At 43.2% G+C, this 18,238-nt stretch overlaps 1 protein-coding gene across 2 annotated transcripts in view; it reads left to right on the plus strand.

The window, feature by feature from the left end:
- Positions 1-18,238, plus strand: part of LOC119174177 (SEC14 domain and spectrin repeat-containing protein 1-like) — a 42,399-nt gene that overhangs the window by 15,784 nt on the left and 8,377 nt on the right. For both annotated transcript variants that reach the window (XM_037425000.2, XM_075889683.1), the window contains exons 9-12: positions 2,861-2,961; positions 7,878-8,000; positions 12,676-12,762; positions 16,804-16,992. In XM_037425000.2, the coding sequence (XP_037280897.2) occupies positions 2,861-2,961; positions 7,878-8,000; positions 12,676-12,762; positions 16,804-16,992 (500 nt within the window). The remainder of the gene's footprint in view (positions 1-2,860; positions 2,962-7,877; positions 8,001-12,675; positions 12,763-16,803; positions 16,993-18,238) is intronic.

Consider the following 18,238-nt stretch of genomic DNA (forward strand, 5'->3'; position numbering starts at 1 on the left):
CCCTAGGCGGCTTAAAGCAAAAATAAAGAGTAGGCTTGTGCGAATAGGGAATTTTAGGTTCGAAGCTAATAGTGATTTTGATCGAATAATTTCGAATCAAATTCGAATGGTATGTATGACATATAAAAAAAAGGAGTAATTATCATGACCTAATCAACCTGAACAATATTTCTTTTGAATTGAAATAGAGGCTGTGTGCTAATGCCATTTTTTTTTCGTTAAGAGGAGGTCAAAACAACCTTCAGTAGTAGTTTTGGTACGGTGTGAGTGATAACCTTAATAAGATACTTAATGTCTCAAAATTTATTATACTTGGAGCATATAAGCTGTCATAAAAAGCTTAATAAAATGAAGAACTTATTTGAGGGTACCATGTTCTCTTACAGGGGCCCTGCAACTCTTTTTCAAGTAGCCATGGAGCCAGTAAACATGCTTGTTGCCTCACAAATTTACCACCCCAAAGTTTCTAGAATCAGTTCAGTTCAGTATGAGCAGAGTTCCAATAATTTGCTGCATGCTGCAATTGCATTATCTCTTCTTGCCCTGACGAAATTGCTGGAAGTAAAGCAGGGAGGAATGACATGGCAAAAGAAAATACGTCACATGCACATTGTGACCTTGAGCATCTTTTTTTTTTCTTTGAATACTCGGATTTTCAATGCGATCACGCACGTACTCGTGGACAAGCGGAGGCCTCCCATGAAGGCTGCGGTAACGACAAGCGCGCCATGCTCAAATCAGCCAGTGACTGTGACCAGAACTGTATACTATTCCTTCTTGGCTGTGACAAGTGATTTTGGAGCTTGTAGTGTCATTTGTTGAGGAAAGAAAGCAATTTTTAGCTTTGAAAATTTATTGTGAATTACAGGTCACGGTGCTGCACTGTAATATTTGCCTCCCGTGTTCTTGGTAGCCTCGACTACTGATCGGCACTGTTTTCTGACCATGTTCAGTAAGTGTTGCAGGGCCCCGTTAAATTTGAAGGGGGCTTTGCGACAAAGTGAATTTTCTTTTGATAAGTGCTTTCACCGCTCAGCACTTCTACAGTGCAGTGAAACCACTTTTACAGGCATTGCAGTGAAATCATTTTTACAGGCAATGACATGCGAACTAATATACACCTATTCGTTCATTGCGAATACTTCAAAAATATTCGATAATTTAAATTTGAATACCCAACTATTCGTTCGAATATTCGAAGCATTCGAATATTCGCACAAGCCTACTAATAAGAAAAAAGAGTTTGTTCTATTAGACAGGTACTACTCCACAATTTCAGAAACGTCAATCTTGCTATGGCAAGACAGGTTGCTTTTCATTTGTTAAAACTGCTAACTTGCTAAAGGGACTCTGAAATGATTTTGGAATGTTGTAAGCTCGATGATGGTGAGGCCCAAGCTCGCCAACATCAAATCATTTGCACTATAAATTGATGCACTTTGTACGAATACAGCTCCTGGCAATTATGAGTGACCATTCTCATAAAATTCTGTGGAAAGTTGCGTTCTTTTTTGTTTTCTTTTCTATCGAGAAAGGCAGCCTACAATTTAGTCAGTATTCAGTATTGTTAAATTACTGTCAGCATAGTAAGTCTGCAAGTGGTGTTTACCGTAATTACTCGAATCTAACGCGCACCTTTTTCCCGGTTAAGCGAGTTTATAAATTGCATGCGCGTTAGAATCGAGTACGAAAAAAAATGAATACGGTCGTTCTATTGCCATCGGCATTCTGAAATGGCTGCCCCCTACGTGCGTCGGCATGGCGCGTCGGCCATTTCTGCCTATGTGTTTCCCATGTGCGGCACTTCGTACGTGTGCTGAGGAGTTCGTCATCTTTGTGTGCATTAGCATCGACGGCATGGAAGGGCCGACTTCAAAAACTCGACACGTGCACCATGGTGCCGCTTTTAAAAGAAAAGTCATCGTGTGTGCCGAAACGGACGTAAATCGGGCTGCATCGCGGTCGTTCGGAGTTCCCAAAACGTGCGTGCGGGACTGGCAGAAACAAAAGCAGAAGATTGTCGACAGCAAAGCTTCACGCAAAGGCTTCAGTGGACCACAACAAGGTCGCTTTCCGCAAATTAAGAGCTGCTCGGCGAGTATGTGCTTGAGCAGCGAGCGGCACGGCGGCCCGTGACGACAGAACTGCTCCAAGTGCGGGCTATGCAGTTAGCCTTAGAATAGAAAACGGGCTAATACAGAGCCAGTTTAATGCGAGCAGGTGCTGGCTAACTAACTTTATGAAGAGAAAAAGCTTTTCCCTTCGAAGGCGACCGGGCATATGCGAAAAGTTTTGCGAGGAGTTCGATGAAAAGCTTCACAGTTTTCAGAGGTTCGTCCTAAACTTGCGGCACAACAACGGCTACCTGCTTGGGCAAATCGGGAATGCCGATCAGACGCCTCTTTACTTTGACATGCCTGGCACCACAACTGTCAAGAAGAAGGGGGCGAAGCAAGTTCGGGTGCTGACATCGGTCCACGGTAAAACTACAGTGACGGCAATGCTCTGTTACACGTCAGATGGGCACAAGCTTCGCCGTACCTCATATTTAAATGGAAGACGCTCCCGAAAGGAGTCGTTTTTTCGAGGGGTGTGATCGTACGGGCCAGCGAGAAAAATGGGTGCGCGTTGCAATCGATGTCTTACGTTTAGTTTTTTTTTCGTCGTGGAAATCGTTTGCGCCTTACAATCGAGGGCGCGATAGAATCGAGTAAATACGGTATTTTGTTTCATGATTAGTATAGGTTATGGCAAGCAGATATCCATAGTGTGTTGTAACCAAGTTCATGCATACTTGGCCATCTTGCTTACACATTACACCTGCAGTAGTCCATACCTGCATGACTCAACACTCTTGCAGGCCAAAGGTTGCTGGACAGCCTTCAGGTGGACGTTGAATTTGGCTTCAAGTCTCACTGTGGCCGTAGAGTGGCCAAGGAAAGGGCCAATGCATATCACAAGGTAAATAAACAACAAGCTTATCTCGTTCCTTCCCATTCTGTTTGCTCAGTAGAGCAGAAACCTTGTAGAGTGGCATTTCAAACTCTTTCATTTGCATCTGTAACTAAATTGTAAAAGCATGTCTGCCAGTTCTGTGCTGTCAATTGTCGACCAGGTGGAGGCTCTTACAGAGCATTGAGGTGTTGTGTTAGTCAAGCATCTGGTCGAAAATGCGTTTGAAACTATTTCGGGAATAGATACTCGTTAGCAACTTCTTTCTGCCTGCTATGGCCATGATGAACACTATTAGAATACGCTGTCTGTGGCTGTACAAAGGGGGACCTCATACTGTGAAATCTCAAGAAAGATAATGCGGCAAGATTTCGGAGATGGGCCCTGCCTCAGTCCAGGATCGAAATTCAAGATGGCAGCGGAAGAGCTCCACATGCTTCCAATAAAATGCTTTATTGAATCGCCATGCATTCATTGTCACTAGCCTTCATCGGGCGATTGAAAACAGTGAATGATTAAGTGAAAATGGCAGGAAACCAAAAAAGGGTTCTTGATCAATCATTGGAGGATATTTTGAATCTCCAGAAAAAAAGGGTGGGGTGCTTGCTTGGAATTTCACGGAAATAATCTTTGTAAGGCCATCTTCTTTTTGTGGTTAGAACAGCCGTAAATAGCTGAGCATAGACCCAGCATAATTTTAACCATCTACAAAAGCTGGTAGCTTTTTAATGGAACTGGGATCGTAGAACCTTTTTAATCCTACATGTGCAGCAGGTTCTCTACCATTTCACCAATGATGCACTGGTGCAGGGGTAAAATAGCACAGCTACAGGCTCCAATGACTAGTGGTAAGATTGACTGGTGTGATGCCCCCATTGTGTAATTCAAAAAGAAATCGGGGCCTTACAGAAGTAATTATTGTGCATGAGTAATGTGGTATTGATCCAATCCACGCTAAAGGCATTTTTCAAATCAAGTCTTTTGTGTTTCAGTGAACTCGACGAGGTATATAATGATGATTGTGTGCATTGTCATCTCACAGCACTTTTTGATATACATAATACAGTAAAGCCTCAGATACGAACCTTGCGGGGTCACCAAAAATATTCGTATCATTTGAAGTTCATATCGCCAGAAAACATGAAAGAAATATCTGATAAAAGAAAGCCATCTTACATTCTTGTTGTTTTTCAGGGTAACAGCAACTCACGAACAGCTTTGAATGATCGCTAGTAAAGTTTATGCATGTCAATGATTATTCGTACTTGTAGACACACAGCCTGCGGCAGCCAGTTGCCTATTTAAAATTTCAATATGCTTTTCCGCTAACATCAGAGTACTGCAACAAAAGTGACCTGAGGAGCGCTTTGCATGTGTTCGATAGAAGCCGAGAAATTCTAGAATCGCTGACCTGCAATTTTTTTATCGCTGGGGGGTGAGAATGTTTTTGGGGAGATTCACGACCTTGCACTGACAATTGGAAAGTTTTCTACTCAAATTGAAAAGTTTTTAGGTGTGCGCTCTCCCACCGAACTGGCATGTTGACGTTGCGAGGCCCAGCTTTTTGCCAAGATCATCCACTTCCTTTTTTTGGTTCTCATCTGCTTTTCATAATTGCAAGGACCTTGATAGTATCAACGTGGCAGGCACGTGTAAACACAGTCCAGCGACAATGGCTCGAGCACAGGAGCTTGCGTCGATGTATTAAGAGAAATAACGTGGCTGATCCCTCTATATCGGATACGAAAATGAAATCTGTGTTTACAGAGGTAATTGAGCATTTATTGTGCATTGTTTCAGCAACAGAAACAAATTGCAAAGTCAGTTTAGGAACGGCAAGCAGCTTGAAACTTGCAGCGCACACCTCAAGCAGAAAGCATGCACGAAATTAGCATATACAAGGCGAGCACGGACTAATAACTGTTACAGCTTGACACGTAAAGCTCGCTGTTCAAACAGAACGAAAGACTCACGAAACGAGCGAAGAAGTACATACACAGGACAAGTGGGAACAACTGTCTCAATTCTCCCTGCGCAGTGTGTCAGCTGCGCGCACTTTTCGTAAACACGGCCGTGCCAGCATCCGAAGTGACCTTCATTGCAAGTCTAATAAGCGCACGCGCAGGAGAGACCACGCTCCGTGAATGCGGCACTTCGTAAAGGCGTCAACCTTTACAGTACGCCCAACGCAAGCCCGTTGCACCATCTCGCCTGTGATAACAAAAACGCACTAAAGTTTTGAAGCTCTGAGAACTGCCAAACGGTGTATGGTGTATATAAATGGCTTGCCGTTGGCGTTCCAGGCAATGTACGCTTTGTGGCATACTGGTTAGCACCGCGCTTTGAGAATCGAGAGGTTGTTAGTTCGAATCCGCGCGACAAATGCTTGCCTTCTGGTTTTTTTTTTTTTTGCAATCTCTTATTAGTATAAATTTCTCAACGTCACTATCGTGACGAAAGTACGTCAGCGGAGCCTTGGTCGACCCCGGCATAAAACTCTTTCGTGTTAAAAAAAATTGCCCTATACCAATGTCATGAGCAGTTTATACGTGAAGTCATATGAAGGCTCATTAAGGCCTCCAAGATTCGTGCACACAATCTTTAAGACTACGGCGCTGCTATGCCCGCACTCAGATTCCCACGCCCCCACGTGGTTACCGCATATTTCGTCACAGCGCAAGCACCACCTGTTTAATTCCGTACGTTCTTATTAAGCATTACGGAGCGAAAATCGATTTGAAGCAATTGCACTTAACTACATGGCAGGCTAATGGACTAAGGTCAGGACGAATAAAATATTCTTATCACCCGGACATTTGTACAAGGCGTAATCGTATCGCAGATGTTATACTGTATATAGCTTCATGAATACGATTTCTTTGGCCAGCAATATTCATTCCAGAAAACTGGATGATCGAACTTCCCATGTAGCATAAACCATTCCCCCAGAGCCTGCATGCATGCGCAAGTAACTTCAATGCTGCGAGCGTCTGGTATGCATGGAAACACATTCAGCCACTTGGCGTGATTTCACTGTACTGATGGTTTCCTTGCTAATTTTCTTCGGCCAGACGAATATTCGTACCTATGTCAGGTCGTTTGGCGTATTTTCAAAATGCAACGAACAAGTCACTGTTACAGTCGAATCCCACTACAACGAAACTGGCGCAGTGCGGAAAAAATTTCGTTGAAGCAAAAATTTTGTTGTAGTGCAATAGAAAAAAATGTTGCTGATCTGAGCTAAGAAAACAAGGGAATGTTTATTCTCGAAATTCAAAAAATGTTCCCTGCTTCCTATTTTTTCCCAGCAGCGTCACGACGTCATGCTCACCCATGCATAATGAGGCTATAGTGAAAAGCACGCTCAAACAACGCCCCCAGGTGGTCGAAACTTCCGGAGCCCTCCACTACGCGTCTCTCATAATCATTTGGTGGTTTTGGAACGTTAAACCCCGCATATCAATCAATCAACGCTGAAACAACGCCTAAAACCGCTCTCGCGAATGAACCAAACAGTTGCATTACCACGTTAAGGCCGCGTTCACACTGAGCATTCCGGCCGCCGAAAGTGCTCCGAATCCGGTTCGGCGGTGGCGGGATCCGCCGAAAGGGCCCTCTCCGCGCCGGTCGCTCTCGGACCGATTTTTGCGGCGTCTGCCGCCGAATCGGTCACTGCGGACCAATAGGAGCGCTAGTCAAGCAATTTTGAAAAATGGCAGCCAAGCCCTACTCACTTGTTATGCTGCAGTGCACGTAACTGAATGTTGAAACCAACGAAAGTTTAACCTACTCTGTGCCTACTTCGCCTCCGTATTTCGCGAAAGAGGTGACCGAGCTTGCTGTTGGCGTGACCGAGCTTGTTGCGGTCTTGCAAAGCAGAACGAACCCACCAACGCCGCTGGCGTCGGTGGTTTTTCTGCTCTTCGTGCATTACAAGACAACCACTTTCCAGCAAAGTAAGCAGTACTGTCTTTTCTTGCTTCTTGCGTACAAGAATCGTCGAAGTATACACCACCGGATATCGTAGTAGCGTTTGTGAGCCGCGACAACAACAGGGTGACAGCGCATCCATCCCGCGTTCGCACCGTAGTAGATGGCATATTCGGTGGCGCGGGGCGCGTCCAGTGCGAACGACGCTGCGTTTCGGCGGCAGGGGAATTTCGGTCGCTGTAGAAAGCGGTTGTTTCAGTGTGAACTAGGCATAACACCAGCAACTGTCCGCCGTGAAAAGTATCCGACAACTTCGAGATGGATGGATGGTATCATGGAGCGGCGACTATCGCATTATTTTATGGCATTCTTATCATCCATCACTCCCGGCTAGCCGATTTTGTTGATAATGCAGACAAACAGCCACTCTGATTAGTTACCACTCTGGCCAAGCGGGAACATAATGATAAGCATCGGAATCTGAAAAGGCATCGTTTCGCGGTTGCATCCAGCAGCTGCGTGAACTGAGCGACTGAGCTTCAGCTTTGGATCATCTACGGCTCAAAAATAAGGCAGGGCAGTCTCAGTGCCATCGCTAGCTAGCAATGGCGGCGCCCATGCTTGCTGAACAGAAGTGATTTCTGGTGGTGCCAACGCGTGTTTTAGACTTCGTTGACGCATTTTCAAGCTCTGAAAATGCATTGAAATGTTAAAAATTGGGTTTACTGCATAGCAATAACATACCTCAGCCTAGAATTTCATTGCAAAATTTCGTTCAAGTGGGATGATCGAAGAAAAAGTGTTCGTTGTAGTGACAATATTTATGTATTAACTCCTATGAACTGCTGATGGGGAATAGTGAATTTTTTGTTGTAGCGGAAATTCTGTTGAAGCGGAGTTCGACTGTATATTATTTGCATTCATGATGATAATTGGCCTCGTTAAATTGTCATCTTAATGTAATGTTCTTCTTTTGTTGGTTTCTCACTGTGCAGGTAAAAACTGCCCTGGACACAGTACGGGAGCTGCAGCAGTCTTTCCAGGAAGAGTGGGCTAAGGAGCTGGAGGCATTGGAGAGTACCCGGCTCCTGGAAGGGTTCTTTGCAGAAGTAGACACAGTTGAGTACTATTACAAATCTGTTCGAACTATGCTCCTAAATTTTCATAAGTGCCAATATTGGGCTGCCATATGTCTCGTGAGTTCCAGTAGCCAAACTCTAAACTACAGTGTGTGTGGATTTCTGTACTTGCTAGTTTTATACCAGTGTTAAGGACCTCTTTTATTTGATTATTACGATACATCATGGCGTGTCGAGAAACTGAGGCAAAAACTAATTTTAACCGAAGTTGCAAGTCTCAGTTGTCAGAACTGCGGTTTTATGGTGTAAGCTGTTGGGATCACTGTTTGTGACAGCTGTGTCTAGAAATGTTATGTCTAGGCTTGCGCGGGTAATGAATTTCAGGTTCGAAGCGAATTCAAAGGGAATAGCGATATTAATTGAAACAAGGCCTGTGCCAATGTTATTCTTTTTCGTTCAAAGAAAGTGGAAATAACTTTGAATTGTAGCAGAATTTGACTTTTGGTATAATGCCATAATCTGTGAAATAACTGGAGTTTTAAAATTTGCTGTGCTTAGACCAGCATATAAGCTTGTACAACAAGCTCTGAAACTTACAAGCTCGTGAATCAATGGGAGAGTAATATGTTCATTTAAACGTTCAGGTAGGGCTTTGTGGCAGTGTGGATTTTCCTTGGATAGATATCTTCACAGTGTAGCATACCTCCACTGGAGCGAAACCATTTTTACAGGAGGCTACATGCAAACTAAAATGCTCCTAGTCGTTCACTTCGAATAGTTCGAAATTTCCCTATAATTCAAGCTTGAATCAAAGTGGATTCTAATGCTGCAATACTCATTTGAATATTCGAAAGGCTCAAATATTTACATAGGGCTACTTTATCTACTTATTTATTTACGTACTTCCAGCAATACCGTAGTGACATTTCTTCGGGGAGGGGGGGGGGGGGGGTGCACATACAACGTCTATATAAGCTGGCCGTAGTTTGTCTGGTGCCGCAATAAAATGTCATCGTTGTGCTGGCACATGCTCTTTTTGTCATATTCATCCCCATTAAAGTGTACGCCCATCGTCATGCAGACACGCACCCTCTGTAGTTGTTGGTTGTCTTCGCCTCTCCTAACATAGGCTCCTGACGGGCACTCTCCCCCTGCCCTGATTACGCCTGTGTGGGATGCAATAACTCAGATTGTCGAGAGAGCCCATACAGAGAGAGAGAAATGAAGATTACAAACGGACAAAAAAAGAGGAGGTAGAAAAAGGACAGGAATAGACAGGAAGGAACGAAAAAGATAGAAAGACAGAAAGTGAGAAAGATAAAAGGAGGAGATTGGGAGCATTGCATAATATCGCAACTGGTCGTGCGACATGGCCCTGCCAAAATTGCGTAGCGCCAGTCATGTGACACATTCCCACCAAACGCACATTATTTGAGCGAGGAAGGCACAAAAGGTTGGGAAGGCAGCTTCTTTCTCGGCAGTCCGAGCCCTCTCTTCACTTTCGCTTCCAGCCTTGCGTCATTAGTAGTAGCTAGCCTCACTGCTGCCTCAGTCTTTACATCACTTGTGTTGAGCTGTGCCGATTTCTTTGTATTTTACTTCCCAAATGTTTGAACATTTGAACCAGCAGCTTCAGCATATATATATATATATATATATATATATATATATATATATATGCATGCTGTGCTTAGAGCACCATATATATAGCAGGTTTAACTGTGTGTGTGTGTATGTGTGTGTATATATATATATATATATATATATATATATATATATATATATAATATATATTTACAGTTAAACCTGCTTATAACAAACCTCTATATAACGAATTCCTCAATATAACAAAGTTTTTCTATTCCCCGCTGTTGCTCCATAGAAGCACATGTATTTTCGACCTCTATGTAACAAAGTAACAGCGGGAGACGACCTTGATGTAGCGAATTTTCCTCACTGACAATCTAGGAATTTTGCTCCTCATTTTGGTAGGAGCATGCATCTTCCGCGAGCGCCTCGCCGCCACCGAAGCACTAAGCGGCGGCAGTGCGCACGGCGCACTAGCGAAGTAACAACTGGAGCACTTGTTAGTTCGCACTCATCTCTACCAATGATTACGTTTCATGCATCGTTTTTTTTTTTGCTAGCCATTCTCAGCGTTACATTTCAAGTAGTTGCTATTGCATTTATTGCTTCGCTCTTGTGGCGAAACTGGGATTGTTCTTCATTTCGGACAACCGTGTCGTCGCCACCTAGGAGAGGGTTGATTAGGCGCTGATGAAAACTCTCTTAGACTACGGTGATGACGGATCTTAGGAGCTCGACTCGTCACGTGCTTCCGTCTTGCACCGCGCCGCCAATAAGCAGGCTGGTAACTTTCGTGATTAGCCCATTAGTTCTGGCAACACGGCGGCGCGTTGAATGCAATGTAATGAACGCGATAGTAAAAAATTGTAATGTTATAAGAAGTAAGGCTGGCAGCCAACTCTTTTGGATCCGATATCACGGAACTCCTACAAAACGCTGGTATGAGCAAATACCACCGCTCCAGGGAAAAGCGCTCTTTTCACACAGTCCCATCAAGTTGAAACCACACTGATACTCGCCGCCGAGATCAAATGCGCCAGCGATTGATCGCGACCGCCCTTAAAAAACAAGTTCATTATTGCTACTCGAGCGATCCCCGCCCACCCTCCTTGTGTTGTTTCATGCTCTTTGAATACGGGTGGTTTACTTTCTGTTTGAGCCTACGGCAGCAGTTTTAACACTCCAAATATATTATCTTACACACTTTCCAGGCGATAGGGATGGACCCCGACTCATTTGATCTCTGCTTCAGCAGTGCTCGCGCGCTTTCACCCGCTCGTGAAAGTTAGGCGCGGAGGCATGTTATCAATTTGGACTTGTTACGAAATATGGCAGCGACGGCAAAACCCCGTCGAGACTGTTTATATAATTTCTATAGCAATAATAAAGCAGTTTTTTTTTTTACTGTAAAATAAGTGTTTCGGTTTAGCTCTGCCATCAGTCTCCCTTTTGTTTAATTTGCGTGTTTATTTTCCGAATTTTGGTACTGAATCTGCATATAACAAAATCCTCTTTATAACAAACCTGTTTCAGGAATTTATCAATTTCGTTATATTCAGGTTTAACTGTATGTAATAAACTAAAATTTAGACTTTCAGGACATCGTTATGTGGGAGTGTGATGGCATAATAGCACAGGTTGTGTGAACGGCATGTTTGAGTCTTACTTTTTATTACATTTATAGCCTTTAGTATAAGGTTTTATTGGCCAATGCAATTTTTACTTCCTAATGCATTCTTGTGAGATCCCTCTTCACCTTTGCAGCACTTGAAGCCTTTCATAAGAAGGGAAAAAAATTTGAATTAACAAAGGTATTGTACACGTACTGTGTTTATATCGTTGTCGGCCAGTGCCTGGGTATCTGCAAACAGAAGAGACGGTGTGAAAGGTATTGCAGCAGAGACACTCTATCTGCTCTTTTAGCAGTGGTTGCCATAGGATACGGCCACTTGACCTACATAGCGAGCTGCAGTTGCTACTATACCAGTGCTGCCTTCTAGATAAGAATTTATTTTAGTTTCCTGCTGTATTTAAATGACATAGGTAATGATGATATGCATCTGTGCAATAAGTTTCTTGGCTGCTCAAACCAAAATTTCTAAGCTGGTAATTGAGAAACAGCTGATTTAAGCTCTGTTTGAAATGTAATTTTGGCGTCGTGTAGCGTATATTTTAATTTAATGTGGTAATTTTCACCCTCTGGTACATTCAAACTTCTGTAGGCTTAATTCATTTTTTTATACGTGCCACTTGGAGTCAATTATTTTCACTACAACTAACTTGGTGCTCAGTGCATTGTAGTCACAGATCTCTCCATGATTTTTCGAAGCCACATTTTCGAGCATATAAAGGTGCACTCACATGCTTCCTTGGAGCCGGTTAAAAAAGAAGAAAGAAGTGGTATACATAATAGTTTGTTACGCTCAGTGTAACAATACTGTAAAAATACGCGGTGACAGGCATTATCTGTGTTCCTTCATTGTTCAGACACTGTTATACTTCATTTCTGTTTATTTATGGAATACTGCAGGCTAATTCCACTATAGGCCATGCAGTGTAACAAAAAGATTTAGTCCAGAACAGTATGCGGCAAACACCACATGAAGTCTTAAAGGTACCAAATACAATGCAACATTAAATACTGATTCAGGTAGCATAACAAAATCATGAATTGTCATAGCAAATCACCAGTGATAATGCAAGATGGTTGTGTAAAATATAGAGCACTAATAGTGGTGAGCAAGTGAATAAGAAAATTGAATTTTGGGATCGCTTGGGGGAATGAGTGTTTAAGCCTATCAGGATGCAGAAGTGTGATCATAGGTAAGGACAGGTGTGCCTTGTTGGTTCAATGGGGGAATTTTTTTCTTGAATGGAGACGTCAATAATCTGACTGTACATTTAGGCTGTTTCCAGTTTGCATAAAGGCCCTTTTCATGATTCTATTTGGTCCTGTGTTCTGAAGCTGATTTTTTCCTTTGATTTTTCCCAACCATGTTTTTCCTGACAATGCATGCACCTTATTAAGCTGCATCTCCCACTGTTCATGTGAGAATCATGTGTGTCACATTTTGCGATTTTTCAAAGATTTCTCACTTTCTTTTCCATCTCTCTTCCTTCGCTGCAGCTGATTAACTGGACAACAAACGAACAGAACAATCTGAGGCTGTCGCAGAACTGTTTTGACTTGGAGCGAGCCAATGCCACAGCAATGGTGAGTGACGCAGCATCTTGACAGTATTGCGGGACGTATCTTTGGGGCACAACTTCAAAAACCAATCTTAACAGGCTGTTAGTTTTACAAAAAGGTCTGTACGCTACATAGAAAATCTGCAACCTAGAGAACATACTCCTCCATTTTTTGGCAAGCTTCAGATACTTACTGTCTACCAATTATACAATCTTAAACTCAGCTTATATGTCATTAATGAAATAGGAAACATCGTTGGCACTTACCATATTTTCGCGCATATAACCTGCACCAAAAATCCAAAAATTCCAGTGGCAAAGTGGAGGTGCGGATAATACGCGGGGTTTTTTCTATAGTGCTGCTTCACAGCAATGCGTGTTGTGCTGTGAAGCCCCTTAACAGTGTAGCGAAGGCTACGGAGGTGGTTTCCGCAAATTCGTGTTGCTCCGCAAGTAGCACGGCAATTTGCGGCCGATTTAGGTTTCGCTTGCTTGCATCGTTGAAGCATTTACAAAAACATTTGGGGAGTGACAATTCGATTGTTCAGTGTAAAATCTCACTGTCACACCACAAGTATATTTTTTGGACGTTCGCGGCCGCTCAGTGACCCTCCACATGTCCCTACGTCACGGACGCCATGTTTACTTTTGGAAAGGGCTTGCCAAAAAGGTGGTGCTGTCTAAGGAAGTTCTATAATAAAGGAAGTAAGTTCCATTATAAATAAAGCAGTATGTATAAATAAAGCAGTAAGCAGCAGTATTATCAGTAAATTAATGTACTACTTTTTGACGCGGTAGCAGGCATGCATTTCGGTTCTGTTGTTTCCAGGGTGTTGTTACAGTGTACTAGAAGGAGTAGTGCTGTCAAGCTGTCGCCGAGTGTGAGCGCTCTTTACCTCGCTGATACCGCTAGTTCTTCACATCTCGACCCGTTCGCCAAGCCTAAGTCGATCTGTTCTGTCACCATGAGTAGTGTACGGCGGCGGGCCTTCACGGCACAGCAAAAGCTTTAGATCATCGCCGTCGCCGAGGAATTCGGGAATCGCGAAGCGGGAAGACGGCACAATGTAGACGAGTCCTGCGTGCGACTGTGGAGAAAGAAGAAAGAGAGCCTACAAGCCGTGCACCGCGACCGTAGGTCATTTTGTGGCCCCAAGACCGGTGCCTATCCTGAGCTAGAGGCGGAGCTAGTAAAGTTAATCGAAGATGTGAGAAGCAGGGGTCACGCCGTATCGATCGAGATGGCCCAAGTGGAAGCGCGGCGACTTTCGAGGGAGCTAAACCTACCTCACGAGTTCCGTGCGAGCCGCGGATGGCTGCACCGCTTTATGAAGCGGCAAGGGCTCTCAATCAGACGGTGGACTACAATATGTCAACGCTTGCCGGCTTCTTATGAGGAGAAGCTGCTCAAGTACCAGAGATATGTAATTGGCCTGCGAAAGCAGCACAATTACACTTTCTCGCAAATCGGCAAAGCGCATGAAACTCCTATTTATTTTGAAATGCCGTTGGACACAACGATTGGGAAGACGGGCAGCAGTTCGGTGAGCGGGCTGACTGGCGGGAACACGAAGTTGCGTATCACAGTCTTGCTTTGTGCCCTCGCCGACGGCACGCAACTGGGACCGTACGTCATCTTGAAAAGGAAAACTCTACCAAAGGTTCATTTGCCTGCTAGTGTGGTGGTGTGCGCACACGAGAACGCGTGGATGAACAGTGACTTGTTCGTAGACTGGATCAAGACTGTATGGGAGAAGAGGCCCGGTGCAATGCTCGCAAAGAGGTCAATGCTCGTTCTTGACTCGTTCCGCGCCCACACAACTGAGGAAGTGGACTGCCTTTCACGCAACGGCACCGACTTAGTTGTTATACCCGGTGGAATGACGTCAATGTTGCGGCCTCTACATGTGTCGCTTAACAAGCCCTTCAAAGCACATGTCAAGCGCTATTACGCCGAGTGGATGGCTAAAGGCTGCTTCGACTTGACGCCGACAAGACGAGTCCGAAGGCCTGATATTGCCCTATTATGCAAGTGGATTGTCGAGGCATGGAAGGCCATTCCAGGTGAGATGGTGGGAAAAAGTTTCAAGAAATGCTGCATCACAAACGACATGGATGGAACCGAAGATGACCTTGTGCATAATAGTGAGGACTGCGGCTCAAGTGATAGCTCTAGCGAGAGCAGCGACAGCGAGTGAATTGTGACTGGCCTTGCAGACAACATATTCTGCTTGCTAAATAAAGCTTTTTCTGTCTACATATTTGCTATGTTGCTTGAGCAGTAGCTTTTGTACAGCCTTTCCTGTATATCAAATGTGCGGGCGAAACGCAAGGATTTTTTTTTCTTTCTCGGTGAGCTGAAAGGGGGGGTGCAGATTATGTGCAGGGGCGGGTTATACGCGCAAAAATACTGTATATGAAGCATTGATACTCAAGCAATACTCTCTATGAACTACGCTTTGATCGTTTTCGACTGCCTTTTTTCAGAACAACATATGGTAAGCAAACTTTATCATATCAAATACCTTATCTACTCCACGAAAATAGCTATGTCCGTGAACTTTTGAAAGAACATAGCACTAAAAACAGTGTGAAGAAAAAAGTTAAGATGTACTTACTTTCTTGTAAAGAGCCTTAATTGTATTATTTATTATAAATATTCCTTTTGTGTCATTCGTGCTTTTGCATATTAGATGAAAATTGCTCAATTTATTTCTTTTCAAATGTATTTCTCTATGGTACTTAGTAATTCGGTCAGAAATTTCTCCTTGTTGCATATTTATATATATATATATTTTTTTATATTGGTACTGCAAATTGGTGATGACTGTAATGTGTTATTTTAAAACGTATGTGTCGACATCTGTTATACTTGTTGAATTTGAGTTTTGTGTCCCCTCATTCAAAAGCAAATAAAATTTGTATCCTTTATTCCACTTCACCTGAGCAAATGTATTTGTGGAGGGACCTTAGTCAGGCAGAGGTAATCTTCCTTTAGTCCCTTCAACCTAGGCAATCATTGCTTTTGTCTGAATAAACAGTGAATGAATGAATGAATGAATGAATCTTTGCAGCACGTAAAGATAAGACGAGACACAAGGGAAATGTCCAAGAGAAGCACCGTCTTCTAGCTAAAGATTTTCCTGGCAGTTACTTTTGAGGACAGCATCGCTTGGTGTGTGAATTTCACGAGTAGGTAGCAGACCGATAGGCCCTTGTGTGCTTCCTGATTATGAGACCTGTTGGTGCCGACTTGCTAAATGTGAAGCAAATGAAAGCAGTCACTTAATAGTTACTACGCCAATGGCAGTCATACTGAAGTCGTGCGGCATTCCCTATACTCTATTTCATGCATAAGGTGCAATATTGGGAAAGCTAGCGAGACTTCTTGCAGTAGATCTGTTCGCACCAAGAAATAGTTGTGATTTTGCCAGCTGTAAATTGAGCTTTTTTTTTACTTTGACTAAGTAATAAAAAAAGATTTCCTGTGTCTTAGAATAAGCAAATCCAGTTATTTATATGGTTTTGAAGAGGTTATTTTGCAATTTCAGTTCCTTTGTTTTGATATTGTAGCATCCAGACTTAGTTCTAGTAGCATGCAGCCAGAGCCCATTGCAAAGGCAGTGACAGATCCAGAGGGAAGGTGGTAGAGGCGAGGCCCCCCCCCCCCCCCCCCTAGACCCTGCGTCAGCACTGCCACCCCCCTCCGTTAAATGCCTCTCGTCTACCTCTACTACTAATTAGGACAAATTAAGTATATCTAAGCTGTTACAAGGCTCTTGGGATGATGTAACTACTAAAAGCACATGAGTAAGGAACCCCCTCTACGCTTTTACTTCAAACAACCGCCCCCCCTTCTCTCATAAAATAAGCGGCTTGATCTGCCCCTGTGCAGAAGCCACATTTACAACGTTGAAATTCAAACACAAGATGCGTGAATTTGCACATTTAGGTGACTGAACATCTTGCATAACTTCCACACCATTGTTGCTGATCTACGGAACGAAGTATAAGACCTCTGCTCGCATTACCCACCACTTTTCCGTTTTTATCCCTATCCTAACAGGAAATTTTCGCCCGCTACTCTAAGCTGCGCCAGTGGTCGGCCAGTCTGTGCAAGGACCTGCCGTCGGAGGCAGACAGTATATGTGCTGCCATGAACAGGCTCGACCTGGCCTGCGAGGGCCTCACTTCTCAATTCAGGGGACGCAGCAGGGAAGGACTCTCACCGACTTTGGAACACGAGCTACAGCAGGTAATACCTGATTAGTTGTCTAGTCTGTGCTTATTATAGCTGACACGAATGTCTCTTCGCTCTTTCAGAAAACTTGCTTGGTGTTTCTTTGATTGGAAGAGAGTGCCTATTTCTGGACTCTCTTCTATATGCACTGCAGTTGCAGGATTTCGGGTTTTATGGTATTATCTTGTCGAAATGGGGAAATCGTTGTATAGTGAAGAGGAGCATAAGGCTACAATGGGAACCAAATGTGGGTTTATAAAGAAATAAGCTTTCAAAGTGTAGTATGTTTGGGAATCAAATATGTTGGTGCAGTTGACCCCATCATTTCAGCTGACCAGGTGCTCTCTCTAACGAAGTTACACTGTAAGCACCTGTATGAAATGATTTGCTTCATACTTAAGTGGTAATATTAATGTATTGTTTTCGTTCAGTACTTTAATTATGACCTTCAAGAAAATGTCTTAGCACCCCTTTTTTGCTTGTCAGATTATAAGCAGTGTTCGGAGTTGCTATGATTCTAATCTCATTGAGGTATCTGCACCAGTAAAAGAACTTCTTCATACATTTATTTAGGAAATTTATTGTTGCATCATATAGCTCATGTTAGAATTAGTTGTTAATTCATTAATTGAAAGCCACACTTCGAAGCTTTCATTGTAATTCTAGTCTCATTGACGTAACATCATTGTGAGTTGGCCTTCTTGCTCTTGGCACCAATTTCATCTTCTGCAATTTTCTTATACGTCTGTGCTGTCTCATGAAAGGAAAGAATGTTGTCAACCTGCTTAACGTAGTGCGGACATACGAAGGAAATCAGCACGAATTTCACATTGCCTATTCAAAAAATTTATTCTGGTACAGGAAACGCATTTCATGATATCAACTAAGGGCCCTTTTTTCTCTGAAAGGCTTATAGATTTCTTTCAGCTTCATGCTACAAATGGCTCAGGTGGCACTCTTTTGCTTTTGTAAGTCTTCCTTCACATTGTGAGCTTCCACAGAACTTATGCGCCATGTTTTGTGCTGTTTGATCATTCATTGTCATACACGCATGAAAAATACTCATCAGACAGCTAAAAAGAGAGATTCCAAAGCATATGTTAAAATTGTTAATTAACCAAAATGGCTCACGCGGATTGCCCGCATTACAATTTGACTTACACATTTCGTGGAAGAACAGATGTTTTTATCTTCTTCATTTCAGCATTATTATCGCACGTTCATTGCTGTCAACCTATTCCGTTTCTTCACTCATTTTGAT

Source organism: Rhipicephalus microplus, chromosome 3, assembly GCF_043290135.1.
Source record: "Rhipicephalus microplus isolate Deutch F79 chromosome 3, USDA_Rmic, whole genome shotgun sequence".
Classification (NCBI taxonomy): Eukaryota; Metazoa; Arthropoda; class Arachnida; order Ixodida; family Ixodidae; genus Rhipicephalus; species Rhipicephalus microplus.